The 14,226-nt window shown below is 41.3% G+C and overlaps 1 protein-coding gene across 2 annotated transcripts; it reads left to right on the forward strand.

Annotated features, from left to right (window-relative positions):
• Positions 1 to 1,400: 1,400 nt before the first annotated feature.
• On the forward strand, positions 1,401 to 13,902 carry mapk4 (mitogen-activated protein kinase 4; the record flags this gene model as incomplete). 2 transcript variants are annotated; one of them, XM_080499308.1, is made up of 8 exons in its annotated part: positions 1,401 to 1,767; positions 2,771 to 2,946; positions 8,668 to 8,812; positions 10,951 to 11,033; positions 11,576 to 11,654; positions 11,920 to 12,139; positions 12,667 to 12,832; positions 12,937 to 13,902. In XM_080499308.1, 8 exons carry the CDS (start codon positions 1,401 to 1,403, stop codon positions 13,900 to 13,902), a joined length of 2,202 nt encoding a protein of 733 aa, XP_080355434.1. The 2 variants fall into 2 exon arrangements, with proteins under 2 accessions (XP_080355434.1, XP_080355435.1); XM_080499309.1 differs by having other exon boundaries at positions 12,679 to 12,832.
• Positions 13,903 to 14,226: the final 324 nt, after the last annotated feature.

Below are 14,226 nucleotides of genomic sequence, written 5' to 3' on the forward strand. Positions count from 1 at the left end.
CTGGATTGACATGATTGTCTTCTGTTTGCATGTCAAGTTGGTTGTATAGATTAATATTACGGTGTCAGTCAGTGTTATGTAAAAGTAACTCTGATGCAGCAAACCCTGTTAGCACTTAAGCTCTATATCTGTAACTCTTTATAAGTAACTTTTATCTTTATCTTCCTTGTGCACTGCCAATTTGTTCACTATGTTTTCCATCTTTTCTCTCTAGTATCAGCAGCAGCAGATGTGAGAGACACGACTAATAATACTTCTCACGGTGGTCCCTGGCTTGATGCTGAAATCCCGACATTCATGAGAAGGCAACAGGAAGCAGATTACTAAGGGATTAAATGTATCCACACATATGCACACACACTCATGCACACGCAGGATACCAGAGTCCCAGGCTTTGACCGGCATCCCACTGTGGCTCTCGCTGTGAATGAACTTGTCTGACTGACTGAGACTCTCTGCTATCATGGAAGAAGAGGAGGAGCCGACAGAGTCTCATTGAATCTAAAACACGTGACCTCCTCCTTCACCTCCTCTCCGCTGCCTCAACCATCAAAGCCTTGGACTGCTTGATGAGAATCACGGACTCGTGGGAAACACCATTACAGAAGGCGTGAGAGAAAGCCCGCCGTCTGCCCGCTGCTGTCCCACGATGCATCAAGAGTAAGATCAGAATCCGCCACACAGAGGGCTGTTTCTATGGATACCCCTGGCCTGGGTAGTATTAATCAGGATCACTGACCATTGTGACTATTTGTGTATGAGTAATACACAGAGAAATCCATTCCTGCTACACATCACAAGACCAAATACTTGAAGACAGGCTGAGAAAAATCGTTGCCATTATTGCAAGTCGTGGAAGATGTGGAAGAGAAGACTGAAGTTTAGTCTCTTCACCAGCACATGTTACTGTGAGATCACGAACTAAACCAAACCCACTATATCAAACGGCATAGTTTAATGCATTTTAATGTTTTATGGGGCTCCATTTTCATCTCTTTAACAAAGCAGTTATTTTATGTTTCAGTTCAGGATTGCATGATGATTCATTCTGAGATGGAACAACCCACACATGATTTAATAAGCAGAAATAAAATGGTGCACAAAGAAAGTTTTTTCTGAAACCTGAGGGAAATACATTCTTTTTCTTGCAATACTGAGTATAGCTCAAAATACAAGGCCTCTCTTGATATAATATTCCCATCAGAATTGTTTGTAGGCCACCACTTTCTGAGACGAGTAAAACAAAAAAAAACCCAGCTGCAGCTACACGATGAATCAGGGCTGTAATCACCAGCAAGACCTAACAACGCATGCATGAGACAAACAACACCATGTTCATTTAAAGATTTTACTCGATCTGTGTCCATATCTGGAATCTCTCACATCTGGACTGCTTTGAAATGGCGCGACTGGACAACCCTCTCTTCCTTCACGGCTTTGACCTCAGCAGTCACTTTGTTGACCATCGACCTCTTGGCACAGGTGTCACAGGCCTGGTCCTGTCTGCAGTGGACCAGCGGTGCGGACAGCGTGTAGCCATTAAAAAGCTGGTGATGCGAGATGCAGTGACAGTCAAACACGCCCTGCGGGAGGTGAAAATCACTCGACGACTGCACCATGAAAACGTGGTGCGGGTTCATGAGGTTTTGGCACCATACGGGCGACCACTGCCCCGGGACCCGGCCCAGCTGACCGCTCTGTACATCATCCAGGAGTGCATGGAGACTGATCTGGCTCGTCTGTTGGAGCAAGGCCCGCTACCTGCAGGTATGTGGGAAAATACTTTTGAAATGTTAAATGCATTAAATACTAATTTAAAAAAAAACAAGAACCTTATAGATACTTTTAACTAGTTTGTGTTGATTTCACAGCCGTCTGCGACCTTCGGTTGAATGGAGTGTGTATCGGGAGACTTGTTGGATGGAAGGATGTTGTATTTTGAAGAAATCGGGCGATCAAAAAAACAAGTGCTGCATTTTGATGTTTTGTAGGATTCTCACATCATAATGGGGAAAAAAAATCCTAGTTTAAACTTATGCTTGAGGGCCTTTCTGGAGTTTACATATGTGGGTTTGCTCACCGAGTTAAGTCAGTGTAGTATGGATGGAACAATAGGAGCTTACTTACCCCAAAGCTCAATATAACATTATCTCTGGTGCGACAATAGTAATGACACTTAAGATTAAAAGCTACTGGATAAACATTGAGCTATGTTTGTTTTTCCACTTTTATTTTGGTTCGCAACACTGCAGACAAAATTCTTACTTATTGTTCTGCTTACTTTTGGTTTTGAACTCATTTAAAGGTACAGTATACAACATTTAAGAAACGCTACCTTTGTCCACCAAGTGGCAGTAGTGAGTGACAGCTCCTCCATGCTTCAGCAGTGTTGCCAAGACCTTCAGCCTTTCTCAACTTTTCTGTTCTGTTTATTGTCCGAATGCTGCGCTGTTGTTCTTGAAGACAGAACACGCTATATAGTGACTCAATACACCATCTTGTGATAAAGTGTGGTATTACAATAGTGGCTGTGGCTCGCTGGTCAGCTTGTCCATTTCCATGCAACATTCTGGTGATTATTTGTATGCTGTTTTTGACTGTTTAAGGCTACAATTGTTACATATTTTCATTTTAAAGTGATCACACAAGTAGAGTAAAGTAATATTTAAAAATCTAAGTTAATTTGAGATCATGTCCATATTATCTTTTACAAAAATATGACTCATCATTTGGAGTGTGTCCTGATATCAAATGTTTTGCCCTTGAACAGGCCACGCGACTCTGCTGTTCTACCAGCTGCTGAGGGGACTGAAGTTCATACACTCGGCCAATGTGCTGCACAGAGACCTGAAGCCTGCCAACATATTCATCAACACGGACCAACTGCTGCTCAAGATCGGAGACTTCGGGCTGGCCAGAATAGTCGACCCCCATTATTCTCACAAGGTAAACATGAGACGCACAAGGACGTCCACACAAACACAATATGCTGTATGGCAAAGCACACACACAGTGGTGACTCTGTGCATTAAAGTCTGTCTCAGGTTTCCAGAGGTTGTACAGTGCAAATTTCAATCATTTCCAGGCACATTTGATAAATAACTGAACGAGTCGTATATGGAAAATGTAATAGAAATGAGCCACAAGCTGCATTTCTTCTTTTGCATTGTTCTCCTCTGTTCTGTTTCAACTCCAGTACTTCTAAAATACATGGACAAGAAAATAAATCCTAACATAAGAAGATCTAGTAAACACTTTTAGTAATTATTCATTAATGAGACAACGTGTTTTTGCTTATGTGTTGTATCCAGATGACCCCGATGAAAAACACAAGCTGAAACTTGTTGGTGTACTAATAAAGTGTTTGCACTATAGACAATATTTGTATGAAACGTATTGCTGGAGTTTGACCTCTTTCATCTGTGACAGACTTTAAAATGATCTGTGGCATTACACATACGCAAACATTTCCCAAACTGACCTGATTAGTTGAACTAATCTCTTCTTTAGCTATGCAAAGTGTAGCCAGAGTGCCAAGTCTTATTTTGTCAGGAGGCCAATAAACATCTGAAATTATGATTCCTCTTTAGTTTGTGCTCTCTTTGCAAGTTTTTAAATTAATTCATAAATCCATAATCTTTCCTTGACGAGCAGGCATGAAAGTTTAAGACTCAGTAGAATTGGCTGCATTGATTTTGGCTCATACTTTTTGAGACTTCTCCCACAAAAAAAAAAAATCATGCTATAAATATTCAAGTCAGTGAAGCAGAGAGGGATTTTTCACTCTCTCATTGCTCTGAGGCACTCTGCTGTTCTCCTACCGATAGATGAATCAGAGGAAGATATTGTAATAAGGTCTATTATCTCAGCTCCATTTCACTGAGGTGTGGAGAAGAGGGAAAAGACAGCTGTTCATCTAACGTCCTGTCTTTACCAGACTACACCTTTCGGTCTCGCAAACTCTATAGGTAGTATCCTGTTGGAAAAGCGTCTTCCTATGGATTGTCAGTGGGGTGCACACATATTCTGCTGGTTTTACAATTTGTTAGTTGGAATAATGTATCAGCCTGTGTGAGATCTTGGATGATGTTTGATGTCTGATCCTGCTCACAAGAATAAAACAAACAGGCAAGACACAGTCGCATTATTATGAATCGTAAATTGTGAAATGAATCAAATACTACAGTTCAATGACATTAAAGCCAAACATGACATCCTTATTGTGATAATGATGGCTTTCTGATCTCACATCTCCAAGGCTGATGCCAAATTGTGTCCATAACAGTGGACTTTGTAGTTGGCTTTCACTGACGCCCAAACCAGGATTTGAACCTCCTGACCTGGTGTCAGGTTTTGCACTGATAAAACACTCCAATTAACCTGCCAATCATCAATAAAGGGTTCTGAGAGAACAATGTGACACTTTTCCATTGATTACTCTTCCATTGTTATGCTGTATTGTGCACAAAGATCCCACAGCAGCACTGTAATACGAGCGAGGCAGGAGGAGTGCGTGTGCGTTCATCTCTGTATGTTTGTGTGACTTTTAGGCCGGTGCATGTGAAGAGAAGCTCTTGTGAAAGACGATCTTTGTCAGCTAAGAACGCAGGACTGGGGATCAGCTGGGTGTAGACACTGGGGTGCATTTCAGGGGAGGAGGAGATGTAAAAGAACTGAGCAGAAGCAAAGGTGAGAAATGTGGAGGCATGGGAGGCAGAGAGAGGGAGAGAGAGAGAGAAAGTGAGAGAAAACGAGAGGGGTGAAAAGTACAAAAGCAAGCAAGTGAGACAAATAAAAAGGAAGGGAACAAAAGTGTGAAGAGGAGAGATGAAGAAGTGAAAGAGATTATAAGTGTTTGGGTCCTGTTTGGGTCCTTGAGTGTTATGGATGGATGGATGGATGGATGGATGGATGGATGGATGGATGGATGGATGGATGGATGGATGGATGGATGATAGTCTCCGTTCTGAGGCTATCTCAGCTGAGATGAGTCTGTTAAGCACCATAACATCAATTTCTCATTGTTCATTAACATACAATTGTATTACTATGAGCGTGTGCTCGCCTGTGTGATGATGATCATGATGATGTGTTGAAGATGATGGCGAGCTATTTGTGATGCAGTTTAGACACTTAAGCATATGCCTGCAGTGAATGTGATAGCGTCCTCACTCTTACTTAATAATGCAAAGCAAAAGCACAGCTTTCCCCCACAGTTTGTGTTAATGTACGTGGGAAGTCTTGACTTCAGCTGTGATGGAAAGTCACAAATAAACAAGGCTGATGACACTGTATTCATGCCTCATTTATATTGTATTCCCAAGAGGCTTTCGCATCACAGCTGACTCCAATGAGATTGTATAATACGTCATGTTTGACAACAAGATTAGATCGGTAAGATTGTTGCTTTCCCTGATGCTGCTCCTTATTTTCAATTTACTGCTCAAAGAAATCACTCCAGCCTTTTCTTAATATTTCTGTGGTATCTCACATGGCCTCTGCGCTATCACAGTGGCTTTATCTGAAAACTGTGCTCAGGCAGTGAATTGAAATAAGGTTTTTGATGAGCTGTCTCAAAGTATGCTTTTGACTACACAGACAAACATTTACTCAGGCGAATAGAGATGACAGAGGGGGTTGAGAGAACAGGGGGAAACAGGAGGCTGAAAAAAACCCCATTTACTTGTGAAGTTGTTTACAGTCTACAGTGGTAGGAACCTGGCGTTGTTACAAGTGTGTATGTGTGAATGTCACCAGCTGAGACAGCATTGAATCTACCCAGAAATTATTCATGACCTGGCTATAGGACAGGAAGAAAAGAAGGGGAGAAAAGAGGGGGTCAGAAAGAGCAAAACTGTAGTGTGGGTGAAGTCTGGAGAAAGAGGAGGGAAAGCAATGAGAGCTAATTATGAGACAGTGGATAGTGGGACATTTAGACAGGAAGAAGAAGAAGGCTAAGTGGGACAAGAGAAGAAAAAGAGGTGTGGGCATGTTTTCACAGTTTCTCTAAGTTTTTCTTTTTTTTTTTTCTTTAAACCTGAGCTTATTATGAAACTCCATCATAGACTAATACCCCCATCTTGAAAATAGAATTATGCAGAGACACTCTGAAAATCACAGTCAAACTCTTACCAGGAAACAGAAGTCTGATCTCAGTGACAAGACGGATGAGCAAAAGGGCCGAACAGATAGGAGGCGAGGTGAGTGGGTGCTTGTTGGACCATCATCGGACACTCAGCATCAGTTTCTCCTCTGCTATCTGCTGCTAACATGAATGAGAACAGGCAGTGAAGATGGAGGGCATTAGCAGAAGGAGAGTGCAGTGAAAGCAAATATACATGCACAGATGGGAAAGGAAAGGATAAGGGAGTCATGATGCTGAGGTAAAAACAAGATGAAGGGTGGAGGAGAGAAACAGCGGTACAAGGAATAAAAGCTGCAAAAACATTTGAAAAATGGGAGCTGTCAGCATGAAGGCAGATCTAAAGTAGCGGTGTGCATGTCGGCAATTCATTTGAAATTGTATTTATTTATTTATATAGTATTGTCCTTAACAATGTGATAAAGTGGCACAGCAAGAATAAAACTAATAGCATACGTCTAGTAACTAGAATAGGTGAATTATATCAGATACTGGTGATAATGGTGAGGAACTTCCCATAGAAAATAATCTTCGCTTTGAAAAGCCTTCATAAAAAGAAAGCTTTACTGTGAACAAGACAGGCGTAACACAGATTTCAAGAGGCAAATAGTTACAAAGCAAGTGTTCAGCATTTGGAATCTGTCGAAGTCGAAGGAAGAACCGCTACTTTATTCCTATACATAAAATGCATGACAGCAGTCAAATCAACACTCAAGCTTGAACAACTGAGTATAAATTGGAACAATTTTCTTTGACATATTTGCCTGAGTTAAAACATGTTCTTTAAATATCATCTCCAAAGTTAGGTGGGCATTAAATATGACTCTCAGATGCAAAGGCATCATGATACAAGTTAACTGGACATGTAAAGAGGTTAAATTATTCAGTTCAACAGAAAAGTTCATAAAATGCTGTATCCTAGGCGCAATGCAACTCCTACAGCTATTCCATGAATAAATCCTTTTCTACCCGGCCAGATTCAGTGCAGGGGCACGCTGCAAGAAGTGACGTATCAGTGGGAGCAGTGATGTGGGAGGCCCACAATGAATAAACACATTGATTCAGGCATTTCACCTGCTGATCATGAACGATTCCCTTCTTCTCTCTCTCTCTCTCTCTCTCTCTCTCTCTCTCTCTCTCTCTCTCTCTCTCTCTCCCACAATACAGTATACATGTTAAGGTAAATGGGGGAGATAAGAGCAGATTGTAGAGAAGGAAGGGTAAGGGAGTTGGATAAAGAAAGGGAATACTGAAATAGGGAATACAGGGAATATTTGGCACTGCCGCCTGGGTTTCACACTGGTACTCATTTTCTAACCATTGAATAATATTGTATATAACAATAAAAGTATAATCATTGTGCAATGTTTTAGTGTACAGAAGAAATGTAGATACATATTTTACGTAATGGTCATTGTCAAAACTGTGAACTTCAAACTGCATACCAATTTTGTCATTTAGCTTTATTTAATTAAGTAATGTTCTGGAAATCCATTTAGACTGGCAGAAAAGAGGCGAACATGGTGGAAGCGAAACACCATGAAAGTGTCAGACTGTGATGAGCCTTCCTGTGAGACAGAAAGCTGCTCTTAACAGTAGTACAATTTACTTGTGACATTTTCGGGTGAAAACTCAAGGCTTTTTAAGAAGGTATATAAAAGTTGGCTGAGGCATGGCCTGTGTTCTATTAGAAATATTTGGGTATAACTTTGTTGCGGGCTCAACCATAGAGGTGTCTTTCCTCTGAATTTTAGTCAAATGGGAAAACCATTAGCGAGTTGGAATACAAAGATATGTTTTAATGTTCAGTTTTTATCTTTCTTGTACGGTACAATATTTTTTGTCTCAGCAGGAGTATATATAAAAAAACCAATAGAAATGTATTATAAGATGTCAAAGTGAGAGATGGAGTGATGCAGAAGAGGTGATGACAGTGCTAATAATAGCAACAAGAAAGCCTCATCTGGTTTATGTGGTGCTGCTTTCCTGGGGCTCATCTCCATACACACAGTTGTCATTATTCACAAGGTGAACTCAAGTAAACAGCAGAAGGGCGCTCTGTCGGATTATTGCTAATGAAAAGATTTATGTCGTTACACAGCTGAGCATCAAAGGTTTGACTGAACTCAGTGACTTCAGATGGAATTGAAGGGCGCATTGTTTTGCTGCAACATTGCGCTCAAACATCACTTTAAAATGTGTAGTTCATGTCTCCATGTGGGTGTAAATCATAACATTTTGTTGAGCTCAATGTAAAAGCCAACATTCAAGGTGCTTTTGAAAAAAAAGAAAGAAAAAAAAGACCTACCAACAAACTCTCAGCTATATTGCAAAAAATGAAAATGACTCATTTTAAGTTGCACGCAGACTTACAGGTTCAGTGTAAGTGGTTGCATGTTCATCAACAATATCACCACAGTATCACATTCTGATCCTGGGTTTATTCAACTTTTTGTATTTCTCTCTTTTTCCCTTCTTTTTAAAAAAAAAATATGTCTTGTTCGCCTCACTCACCTCCTACCTAGGGCTACCTGTCTGAGGGTTTGGTAACTAAGTGGTATTGCTCCCCCCGTCTGCTCCTGTCACCCAACAACTACACCAAGGCCATAGACATGTGGGCTGCTGGCTGCATCCTAGCTGAGATGCTCACTGGACGCATGCTTTTTGCAGGTACTTCTAACATTTGTTGTGCAATCTCTTAGAACTCTATTATGTTAAATTACGTGTTTTGCAAAAAATGGTACGAAAGATAATCTGGCCAAACAATTATAATTGAGAAGAAAAAAAGTAAAAAAGCCCTTTAGTTATACAAAAACTCCAGTAAATAGTGGTTTCAAAGGAAAGTTACACTAAACATCAATCTGAACAGCCTTGTAGATGAATAAACAGTGCAAGTTATCAATATTATTCCACATGAACACTTGAGTCCCTTTGATATCAAATGATTGATAAAGTAAAATTTTACTCCAGTGATACGCTTTCAGATGCCTTTATAATGTACATATAACTGTTTTACAACAATGAGCCATTATCCCTCTGTGGGTCACTCTGATGGCTTATTCACTGTTTATGTGAGTAACGCTTTAATAACTATATTAACTACTGACATCAAGAAGAAGCTGAGATAAAATACTAACATGCATTTAGCAGAAGACAACAAAAAAGGTGATAGATTATTGTTCATGTAATGTTGCTAATGCATTACTGGCACGGTGGGGAGAGGGCAATGCTAATGTTAATGGACTGAGTTACTTGAGGATTACTGTATAGTATTTTTACATTGACACCTGGCATGGCATCACTTGGAGGAAGATGCTCTAAAACGTTTGTCAGAACTACTTGGTAGAAACAAAGCAGCTGAGATTCACTAGCAATATTTTGATAGAGTTTTATAAAGTAAACTAGTATTTACTGCAATACATGCGTGTACTTTGGATATATGCTAAAGTTTTTTTGTATTAGTATTTCATTTTGTCAGGACTGAGGCAGTTTAGGATTAATGGAGTGCTCGTCTTCCAACTCGGAGTGTACCGGTACTCAAACCAATAACAACTTAGGGAGCAACTCTGGCTGAAATTGAAACTCCATAAACCTGCAACCGTTCTCATTACAGGTAACCAGTGACAAACTCATTGAAACTTCAGTAACTAAAATAAAATTCATAAATGTATAAACGTATTCACAACATGATTACAATTAGTTGTATTCAAGTAAATTTGGGGGAGTTTTTTTTGTTACTTATTGAGTATTTATTAAAAAATATGCACGCATCTTAGACTGCATCACATTGCGGGGTGGCCTCCTGTTAGAGTCAAGCAGTGTCCTCCGCAGAAGACAGTTTCCTCTCTTTCTGTAGGCTTCTTCTTCTGCCTGAGCAGAATAACAATGATGACAGAAATTCTCACCATCTATAGCAAGAGTAGTTCCTGACGGGCTGGTTTGACCTCCACCAGCCCTCTACGCCACAGGCTAATGTCATGAACTCCCCGGCACCAGCTGTTTCTGCAGGATGCAATTTAACACATCAGCTGGTGGAGACGTTTGCATTTGCTTTTCAATTAACCAACAGACTTGCAAGGAAAAGGGATGTTTTTGTTCACAATGTCGTCTCATCCAAAAGTCCTCAATGCTGTTGATATAGAGCACCACCTGCTGGTATGTATTAGACAGAACACCCTGGGGTTGAAGATTAACGCTGAAAACTCGCAATGCTGCATTTTTACCATAATTGCGGATATGTTAAGCATAACAAAAATCAAGTGTCAAATATGCTCAGCATCTAATTCCTCTCAATGTGTGAATACTAAACACCAAAATGTTAACGTTTCTGAAGGTGCTGGTATATCAGGGCTCGTTCAAGTTGGACCACCATGTGTCATCATAAGACACATGGTGATCAATTGTTTTTTTATGTCACAGTTTTGGCCTAAAAAGAAAGATAGTTTCAACCCAGGTTGTTGAGGCAATATTAGTCTCAAATAAGGCTCCTAAGTTGATCAGTTATCACAAAGACATGAAAAAAAAGTGATGTAGCGCAATGATTTTAACTGAAAAGATTTGCTGCTGTTATATTTATTTAGAACTATAAGTTAATATAAAGTCAGGCATGCTGTTTCATTCTCTGGAAAGATCATACCGCAACATCCAGTTTTTGGCTTATGTAACTGGTGCGCCGTCTCATCTCTGCTCCTCTGTGATTGGCCATCTCTCTCTCTCTCTCTCTCTCTCTCTCTCTCTCTCTCTCTCTCTCTCTCTCTCTCTCTCTCTCTCTCTCTCTCTCTCTCTCTCTCTCTCTCTCTCTCTCTCAGGAGTTCATGAGCTGGAGCAGATGCAGCTCATTCTCAACTCAGTGCCCGTGCTGAGAGAGGAGGACAGGCAGGATCTGCTACAGGTGACATGTCCCACTGGCTGCTGCAGTGTTGACGCTGACAGGGTGTCACAGCATGTCCACAGCTTTAGACTCAAATGTTCTGCACAAGGTCAAGATTATTTTCAGCATGGACTTTGTCTTTGTTGCATCCAGTAAAGAGCTAATTTTATTTTAAAGAGCCTCATGGAAAAGTGTATTTCAAGAGTCAGTTTATAATTAAACCACTTTGAAGTCACAAAGTAAAATATTAACATCACAATATGCCATTCATATATAATAAATAGTGGACAATTGACAAAATGTTCCAGTATTTAATGATTTGTAGCTTGAAAATCTGTCATTGAGTATTTTTCTACAGGCTTGTGAACACATCTCATTTAGTACAACAGTCCTATGGTGTAATATGTTATTTGCAGCAAAGGTTACAGAATCATTGAATATAATAATGCATGATTTCACATGAGACAACCATAATAAGAGACACATCACAGTTTATGAATAAAAAGAAAGAAATCCAAAGAAGTGCAATGAAAGTAAAACATATTTGAAACTTTCACTTCCAGGTGATGCCTTCGTATGTAAGTCACGGATGGAAAGTCAAGAAACCCTTTTCTGAATTGATGCCTGAAGTGGATGCTCAGGGTGAGCAGGGGGGATTGAGAGATGGAAAGGGAAGGGGAGGTCAAGTAGCAGGAAATAGAGTGGAGACAAAATAAGAGCAATGGGAGTGTGATGAGAAAAAACAGGAAACTGCAGCTTCTCTCACATATAGAGCTCACATAAGTCATTTAGTCTTGAGGGAAGAATATGAATGAAATTGTATTTCATAAACTATCTCACTCAGAGATAGTTAGTTTAGTTTCTTTTCCTCATCTTATCTCTCACCTTTCATGTTTTCTACCCCCAGCTGTTGACTTTCTGCAGTGGATCTTGACATTCAACCCCATGGACCGGCTGACAGCTGAAGCTGCTCTGTCCCACCCTTTCCTTCAGGAGTACTCCTGTCCAAATGACGAGCCCACGTCATCACATCCTTTCCGCATCGAGGACGAGCTGGAGGACAGCCTCATCACTGAGCAGAGCCTAAGCAACAGCAACAGTCAGGCCTCCAGCATCCACTGGGACAGGTGTGTGTCTGTGTGTGTTTGTGTGTTTGTGTGTGTGTGTGTGTGTGTGTGTGTGTGTGCGTGCGTGCGTGCGTGCGTGCGTGCGTGCGTGCGTGCGTGCGTGCGTGCATGCGTGCGTGTTTTACTGTAGTAACATACAGTTTTACTGTAATAACTTACAGTTTTACTGGAATAACATACTCAGCCTTGAATGAAGTCCGATGTGTAAGGTCTCTCTAAAAGACCCACCTAAATTGTATTTTCTATTATTTTCAGACTGATCTACAAACCTATTTCAGCATAGTGTGACTCTTGCAACATAAATGAATATTTTAATTGAAGTCTTAAATAACATTGTGACTTCTTCTGTTTTTGTGGAGTTAATTTGCTTTTGAGGAAAGTCAAGTGAAAATATTTATAAAAAAGTATAGTCTACTGGTGCCTCAGCATATACCAAGATACAAAACCAAAAACACAATGTCTGTTACTATGCATCTGCACTGCCCAGTCGTAAGGCTTAGCTAAATTTGAGTGCTTCCTGTTTCCAGGTATGAGAACAGTTTGTCAACAGATATGTGCTGGCAGCAGTCAGGCGGACGGTGTCGCTGCATGCCTCCTGGACACATGACCTCTGATCTGGGAGACACTACAGAGGAGGAGGAGGTGCAGAGGGATCCACGGGCCAGTTCGAGTTCGCTGTTGGAGGAGGCTCAGGTTAGACATACAAAAAAACAATCCTTATCGCATTGAGACTTTAATTGGGCATTTTCATATCACATCATTTATCATCTTCTTCCTCTCTTTTTGTTGATATACAGGTTGACCCACGCAAATACTCTCACAGTAGTTCGGCTGAACGTTTCCTGGAAAACTCTCACTCCTCTTTGGAACGGGCCTGTGGTTTGGGATTCGGGGAGCTTGACTGTGGCCGCTCCTGTGATTACAAAGTCGGGTCTCCATCATACCTGGACAAAATAGCGTGGCGTGAAGGAAAGCCACAGCACTACTCAGAGCCTAAGCTGATTCTGGATCTGTCTCATTGGAAACGAAACACGAACAGCTTCCCTGTGCCGGCTGAGCCTATCGGTGGCAGCATGGAGGACCTGGGAGAGATGAAGGTAGAGGGGGAGGAGGCAGATGAGGAAGAAGAAGAGGAGGAGACGGGGGATTTATTTCAGGAAATATCCCGCTGGGTGGAGAGCACCCAGTCTCGCCTGCACTCACCAAGTCCCAGTCCTTCTTTAGAACAACAATCCCCCTCATGTTATACCTCTTCTCCACCTCTCCCTCTCTCCCCTACTGACCTACAAGCTTCAGTCTTCCGCTACACGCAAATACCATCAGCTGAATATGACTTAGGCAGGCTGAGCCCGCTTCCTCCTATCACGTCTTCCTCCAATATCCTGCCCTCTCTTCTCCCTTCATCTCCCACCTCTTTACTTCCCCCTCAGTCACCTCTGCCAATGTCACTGCCGAGTTCGCCTCTTCTGCCTCCTCTGCCTCCCTTAGAGTCTCAGCCCCTTTCCTCTACTTCCTCCATTTCTAAGCCGCTAAAGGCTGACACCTTGGAGTCACTTCCCGTCAAGCAGAAAGACCGCCTCTTTGACCTCGATGTGTTCATATCCCGAGCACTGAAACTGTGCAGGCAGAATAAGGAGAAAGCAAATGTTAAGAAAGGCAAAGAGGCAGGGTGGATGGAGGAAAGCAAGCAACCAAACATTAACCGAAAGGTACCCAGGCTTCCGGAGCACAGGACTCCACCGCCGCAGACGCCCCAGTCATGATGCTGACATGTGACTTCATGGTTACCACAGCAATGCATCATTAAGGGTGGCAGTTACAAATGCTTACAGTGTTTTGCTTAATAAGCAGAGTCCATGGATGAATATGCTGCACTAACACTAGAAACTAGCAGCTTTTGACTTTTTGATACCACTCCGTGACACAATAAGTCACTTACTTCAATAAGCAATCTCGCAGCTTTTTTTCCTGAGATGATTTCAGGCAATACAACTTGAGAAAGCATCATTGTTTAAATATACATGACCATGCTCAGCACTGCAAATGTGAAAGATCTTCTAGACGACCACAATAATTTATTCACTGAC

Source organism: Blennius ocellaris (assembly GCF_963422515.1).
Source record: "Blennius ocellaris genome assembly, chromosome: 7".
Lineage (NCBI taxonomy): Eukaryota > Metazoa > Chordata > Actinopteri > Blenniiformes > Blenniidae > Blennius > Blennius ocellaris.